The sequence below is a fragment of the Salvelinus fontinalis genome, chromosome 4, assembly GCF_029448725.1.
Source record: "Salvelinus fontinalis isolate EN_2023a chromosome 4, ASM2944872v1, whole genome shotgun sequence".
Lineage (NCBI taxonomy): Eukaryota > Metazoa > Chordata > Actinopteri > Salmoniformes > Salmonidae > Salvelinus > Salvelinus fontinalis.
This window is the reverse complement of record NC_074668.1, coordinates 63,398,409-63,405,473: the sequence shown is the minus strand read 5'-3', so window position 1 is coordinate 63,405,473 and position 7,065 is coordinate 63,398,409. Positions and strand designations below refer to the sequence as shown.

The 7,065-nt window shown below is 42.4% G+C and overlaps 1 protein-coding gene across 2 annotated transcripts; it reads left to right on the top strand.

The window, feature by feature from the left end:
- Nucleotides 1-1,034: 1,034 nt before the first annotated feature.
- LOC129854163 (cytochrome b-c1 complex subunit Rieske, mitochondrial-like) lies at nucleotides 1,035-6,261 on the top strand. Of its 2 annotated transcripts, XM_055920930.1 has the most exons (3): nucleotides 1,035-1,329; nucleotides 3,772-4,407; nucleotides 5,941-6,261. In XM_055920930.1, exons 1-2 carry the CDS (start codon nucleotides 1,119-1,121, stop codon nucleotides 4,380-4,382), a joined length of 822 nt encoding a protein of 273 aa, XP_055776905.1. In that variant the 5' UTR covers nucleotides 1,035-1,118; the 3' UTR covers nucleotides 4,383-4,407; nucleotides 5,941-6,261. The 2 variants fall into 2 exon arrangements, with proteins under 2 accessions (XP_055776905.1, XP_055776904.1); XM_055920929.1 differs by lacking the exon at nucleotides 5,941-6,261 and having other exon boundaries at nucleotides 1,036-1,329; nucleotides 3,772-5,071.
- The last annotated feature ends 804 nt before the right edge of the window (nucleotides 6,262-7,065 follow it).

Sequence of the window (7,065 nt, the reverse complement as noted above, 5' to 3'; positions counted from 1 at the left end):
ACTGAAGCTGGAGTCTTATATCTCCCTCTCTAACTTTAAGCAGCAGCTGTCAGAGCCGCTTACCGATCACTGTACCTGTACACAGCCAATCTGTATATAGCACACCTAACTACCTCATCCCCATATTGTTACTTATCCTCTTGCTCTTTTGCCCCCCAGTATCACTACTTGCACACCATCCTCTGCACATCTACCACTCCAGTGTTAATGCTAAATTGTAATAATTTCTCTTCTATGGCCTATTTATTGCCTTACCTCCCTACTCTCTTACATTTGCACACACTGTATATAGATTTTTCTATTGTGTTATTGACTGTACGTTTGTTTATGTGTAACTCTGTGTTGTTGTTTTTGTCGCACTGCTTTGCTTTATCTTGCCCAGGTCGCAGTTGTAAATGAGAACTTGTTCTCAACTGGCCTACCTGGTTAAATAAAGGTGAAATAGAAAGAAAAAAAAAATGTAAAAAAAAAAATGCATGACAGGGGCCTACATTTGGACAAAGATGAATTTTGAATATCTATATGTCACCACCTATGAAGTCAATGTATAACCGTTACACAAATAGCAGCTATGCATAATGTTTAGTATTTTTCTGAATGATGAGGATAATTATTAAATATAGGTCCTAATGTGATATTTAAATGTAAATGTAATTTAACAAGGCAAGTCATTTAAGAACAAATTCTTATTTACAATGACGGCCAACAGTGCGTTAACTGCCTTGTTCAGGGGCAGAACGACAGCTCGGGTATTCGATCCACCAAGCTTTCATACTGGTCCAACGCTCTAACCACTAGGCCCGCCCCAGCTATCAAAGCGGGGAATAAGTTTATGCAAATTATGATTGGTTATCTCAAACTTGAGCAAAAAATGTAAAAGTGTAAAACAAAACACATGAAACAATTTAGTGTCAGAAAATCACTAAGTATTTTCATCAGATAAGAATTCCCTAAGAGAAGAATGGATTAGATATCATCACAGTAGAAAAGGTAACCCTTCGTATATACGTAATTTCGTCACCTGACGTGTTGCGTAATCAGCCAGCGCTTGTTCCCCTTGCACAATACAGGCAAGGTCGTAGCTAGCTAGCATTGCAAGAGCCTCTCTCGCTAAAAAGATGATGTCCCTTGCCGCTCGTTCGGGGGCATTTTCCCCATACTTGCAGGCTACGAACTATGCAGTTGCTGGACCCCTCAAAGCCCTTATTCCAGGGGTGGTTGTAAAAGGAGAGAAAGTGTTGGTAGACGTGAAGAAACCTTTCCTTACCTGCGAGTCCCTGAACGGTCAGAGTCCAAAGACTGGGCCTGCAGTATCAGTTAGCATAAATGGTAAGTAGCTAAGCTAGCAGTATCTCAGGGCTAATGTTTGTAATCGAGTTTTTTGTTTTACTTGAAGAGTCATTGACTTACGATGTTACGACGTGATAGTGTATTTTACTGAAGTCCAATTGATATGCTGTAGAATCTGAGGATTGTTTCATAATTTAGCCTAGTGTTCATTAGCTCACTAATGTTAGCTGTGTAGAGTGCATTGGCTAGAAGCGGCCTAGCCAACCGGCTAACTAAGGTAGCTGACTGCGAGGTCAAGACCAAACGGTTTGAACCAACAACCACAAACAACAGAAATACAATTAATTTCACATCGATTGGGTATAATAATATTTTAACAATTATCTAGTTAGCTAAGTAAATGGGATGCCCGTGATGAACGAGGCTAAGACATTTTAACTAGCAGGAGGAGCAGCACTGCAGTATGGGGCACAAAGACAGTATCGTTTGAAGATAGGCAGAAACTGCTTCTCCAATAGAAATCCCCGATCATGCTTATATGCGATACAATGTCGACGTTACCTAGCTAACTCATGCGCAGAAATACGTCATTGGGTATAACACCTCATTGACTTTGCAAACCCTTGCCTGGTCTGCTTGGTCTATTTTGCAAGCGTTCCCGGAAGTCTCTCGATGTTGCGCCTCTGGGTTAAAGAAACTGTGACTGGAGTCTGGGGTCACAACCTGACTAGCTAACTAGCTGCTACCTTTACTGATGTGTAGTAATGTCATATTTTGATCATTCTAGTTACAATAACATTACATAACCCATACAGGTGGGTCTTAGTGACGATAGTCAGCAGATTCCGACCCTACTGTTACACTTGTCGACACTTAGCTACACTGGGGGCAGAATGCAATCATGGCTATATTAAGACGCCATGGAGCTGGCATGCGATATAGGTCGGAAAGCTTACCTCTATGCAGGGATGGGATATGCAACTGCACTCCAAACGTTACCTTAATCCACACTGATAGATCGAGAAGGTTGAAATACTGCTCGTTTTCCCAGAAAACTGCCATTTTTGTCCTCATGCTAGCTAGCAGTAGCCACTGCAGCCAGTTTGCAATGGCAGTCAACCAATCAGCTTATTTTGTTCTTCAAAGTGATGCGCCATTCCATAATGGCTACTGCTAGCTAGCATGAGGACAAAACGGCAGTTTTCTGGGAAAACAAACAGTATTTCAAACCTATTCCCCCTCAGGAGACTGAAAAGATTTGGCATGGGTCTTCAGATCGTCAAAAGATTTTACAGCTGCACCATCGAGAGCATCCTGACAGATTGCATCACTGCCTGGTATGGCAACTGCACGGCCTCCGACCGCAAGGCACTACAGGGGGTAGTGCGTACAGCCCAGTACATCACCAGGGCAACGCTTCCTGCCATCCAGGACCTCTACCAGGCAGTGTCAGAGGAAGGCCCTAAAAATCGTCAGACTCCAGCAACACTAGTCATAGACTGTTCTCTCTGCTACCGCACGGCAGGCGGTACCAGAGCGCCAAGTCTAGGTCCAAGAGGCTTCTACCCCCAAGCCATAAGACTCCTGAACAGCTAATCAAATGGTTACCTAGACTATTTGCCCCCTCGCTGCTACTCTGTTATCATTTATGCATAGCCACTTTAACAACCCTACCGGCATTTACATAATTACCTCGACACCGGTGCCCCTGCACATTGACACATTGACTCTGTACCGGTACCCCCTGTATATAGCCCCGCTATTGTTATTCGCTGCTTCTTTAATTATTTGTTTTTCTGATCTTACTTCTTTCTTAATTTAGGAGCTTGTAAGTAAGCATTTCACTGTAAGGTCTACACCTGTTGTATTCGGAGCATGTGACAAATAAAATTTGAGATGTATCGGTGTGGATTAAGGTAAAAATTGAGTACAGTGGCATATCCCATCCATACATTGAGCTACGTGGACCCGTCTTCAGTGTCGTAATGTAACCATGTTTGCATTCTGACCCCAATGCACCTCGGTGTAATGGTGGGGTCGGATTCTGCTGGCTAGAGTGAGGAGTGTTTTCTTGGTCACTAGTTTAACCTTACATTTTAGCAAGGGAGTTGGTGGCTAACATGTAGGTCAAGGGTGTGTTCATTAGGCAGATTTTGTTGCAAAAGTTTTACAACAAAACGAGTTTATATTGGACAAATTCAGGAAGGTAATCGTTGCGTTTGATTCTTAAACGGTTTTCCATTGCAAGACAATGAATACTCCTCAGCTAATGGGCTAGCTAACTAGTAGAAAGCTTGCTAGCTAGCTAGTTTGTATTTAAACTTTACTTTCAAACAACCATTCATTTGCTATCTAACTGGCTATTGACTTGGATGCATTTGCTTCTATAAAGTGCCATCTGGTACTTTCCTATCACATGCCATTGTCTTTCTCTTAATACTGCTTTGATTGTTTATCTAATGGACTTGTTTTATTTTTCAGCAAAAGCTGCAGTCCGATTCGCTCACACTGACATCAAGGTGCCAGATTTCTCTGATTACCGTCGGCCTGAGTTGCTTGACCCCAAGAAATCTTCTCAGGAGAGCAGCGAGTCCAGGAAAACCTTCTCCTACCTTGTCACCGGGGCCACAGCCGTGGTTGGTGTCTACACAGCCAAGACCGTGGCCACACAGTTTATCTCTTCCATGAGTGCCTCAGCTGATGTCCTGGCCATGTCCAAGATCGAGGTCAAGCTGGGAGAGATCCCAGAGGGCAAGAATATGACCTTCAAGTGGAGGGGCAAGCCTCTGTTCATCCGCCACCGGTCTGAGAAAGAGATTGCCGCCGAGGAAGCTGTGGATATGGCTGAGCTACGTGACCCCCAGCACGACAAGGACCGCGTCGCCAACCCAAAATGGATCATTGTCATTGGCGTGTGCACCCACCTGGGCTGTGTACCCATCGCCAATGCTGGTGACTATGGCGGATACTACTGCCCCTGCCATGGCTCTCACTACGATGCCTCTGGCCGCATCAGGAAAGGCCCAGCCCCACTCAACCTTGAGGTGCCCTACTATGAGTTCCCAGATGAGGACACAGTAATTGTAGGCTAAATTGTTGGACTGAGATCACAGATCGGTATGTTTCTGTATGGCTCATTATTCTATCCATTAGCAGGCACAACCTCTGTTTCAGGGTGGTATAAATTATTGTAAGTAATAAATGTACATTTTATCTTATTGAAAACCTCTCATGTTTATTTATCCAATCTCAGCTAAATCTTATATTGTACCAAAATACGACCTGGGTTGTAAATGAGTAGTGGGGTTTCTTTCGCCTTTCATGGAATAGCCTAATAATAATATTTTAATAGTGCAGGTACAAGGGGATTGACAAAGATTTTGCTGCTCAATCAAAAACGTACACCTGCTTACAGACAGTTGCCTACAATTGTGACTCAAGGTTTAATGTCATGATGGCTTTATGTGCTCCGTTTCAGAGATCCAAAATCTTGGATATTGTTGGGACGATTTAGAATGCTAGGTTCAGTTGTTTAATGGCAATATTGCATACGGTTGTATATTTCCTTATCAATATCACTGTTTTGCTTTGGTGGTGGTCACACAGATTAACATGACACATTCTATACCAGAAAGAAAAGGGGTCAGTGGGTGCTGACAAGGGCATTGAGTGTTTAAATTGATGCTAATGCAACAGAACAGTCTTCTATTAATGAGCTATCCATCTGTATACAGAGTTATGTATACTCATGTTAAGCTAATAAATGTTTCACAGAAAATCATGTTCCTTTTGTGCTATTTACAGCTTGCAGCTCAGACTGGGTTGCAAGTGCAGTACACAGCAGCTTCTTGCCTCTATAGTCTGAATGTCATTTGAACATTTCTGATGCACCTGCTAAAACAAACCTCAGATTTGCGAGTACATTTCATTTAGCTATCAGGCTGGGTTAATAACATGAACCCTCATTTGACTTTACATGCCAAAACTACAGTTCGGTTCCTATAAATTAGTTAGTTGACATTGGCTGGTTATGTTTTAAGTATAACCGCTCTGGTATGAAGAGAAGCCTGCTGTCTGAGGTGGTCTCTTGACTGAGCTCTGGTGATTAGGAGGGGAAATGGCTGCTAACCCGCTTGGCATTCCCACACTTCATTGACTAATAACTAGCTAATAATAAAGTGTTTGCCTTTCTCTCTCCGGGGCCACAGAGACAAACGACGCATAACTGCCTGTGTGCGTATTTATTTGATCCCGATGGGTTCCTTACAATGCGTGTTCAGTAAATATGATTGACATGACCTGTTACTGTTTCGGGTCAGCCTTGAAGAAATGTCCCCCTTGGAATTCCACAAAGTCTCATAACTACACATGATATTGGTTGTAAATTGCTTTGTGCTAAATATTGTTGAATAAAACAGGTTTTGTGTGTGACATTGACACAGAATTCCCCACTGGCATTCATGCAGCTGATTGGTTGGTAAAACTTGTGTTAGGGAGAAGGCTATATCAAATTGTCAGAATTCCAAATGAGTAATGTTGCTGGATGTTGCGCTCTCGAAAGCAGCCACATTGCGAGGAGAGCTTCTTGACAACCTTTTCACATAATATAAGTAGAGGCCTCTAACCAATGCCTTATTTTTTTTTTTGCAGATTTCCCTGTATTTTGACAGACGCCTGACATGTCTTTAGGTCAAAATTGCATATTCTCCTGGGTGGAGCTACAAGGCTGAAAGGATCAGAGGAGAATAAATCATTGCTCCCAGCCAAGCCAACTTGTAGAATGCACTATTTACATATCATGTATATTAATTAGTACAATAATGGAACATCTATTTTTAGGCCTATTTTATAGAGAAAAGAAGCAACTGCTGTAGCTTTTCAGATAGCATTCCCTGTCAACTGAAAAAAAGATAATTCCTCTGCACAATAAGGTTTCAGATTGACAATAAATAAAAGTAAACTTAAACTTCACACTATTGTATGGATGGTTTAATTATCTAATGGCTTTCGCCAAAGTACAACCCCCTCACTCTGCCTTGCTGCCTGGAGTGACCTCTGTTCCTGATAGTCTGACACGCCACCTGCCCGGCCAGACACAGGCTTGCTCACTGGTGCCATGTCAACTCTGCCTGCCAGATGCGCCTTTGCCCTTCAGGTGTGATTGATATATGATTATATCACCAGGGGTGTCAGGACACCACGTCACTCTTGACATTTGAAAGCTGGATTCCCTGGTCCTGCTGTGGTACTCGTTACATCCAAAAGCGTCGAATACAATAGTGAAATGCTTACTTACAAGCCCTTGACCAACAACGCCGTTTTAAGGAAAATGTGTTAAGTAGAAGTAGATAAGGAAAGCAAAATTCAATAAAAATAACAAATAGTTAAAGAGCAGCAGTAAAATACAGTAGCGAGGCTATAAAGCATGTCTGTAAAGCTCTCTAATGCACCTTTTTATATAATGGAACTCCTGCTTGTGTATGGACTGCTGATCTGAAGGGCTGTCATGCTACCTCATTCAGCTGACCACTTGCATTCTCAAAGCTATTCTAAGGAACACGTAAGATGCTGGCTGGGATAATTCTATTCGGCGGGGCTCAGATCCATGTAAAACGAAGGAGGTAATATACTGTTTGTATATTACTTTGAAAGTCCCTTTTTCGCAGACTACTTTGAATTCATCTCTTCAAAGCTGCATGGTGTAAGCATCTAATGTAGCGTTTGTCTGAACTCTAAGATGCTGGAGCAGTCATCTTGAAAGAGTGAAGAAGGTAT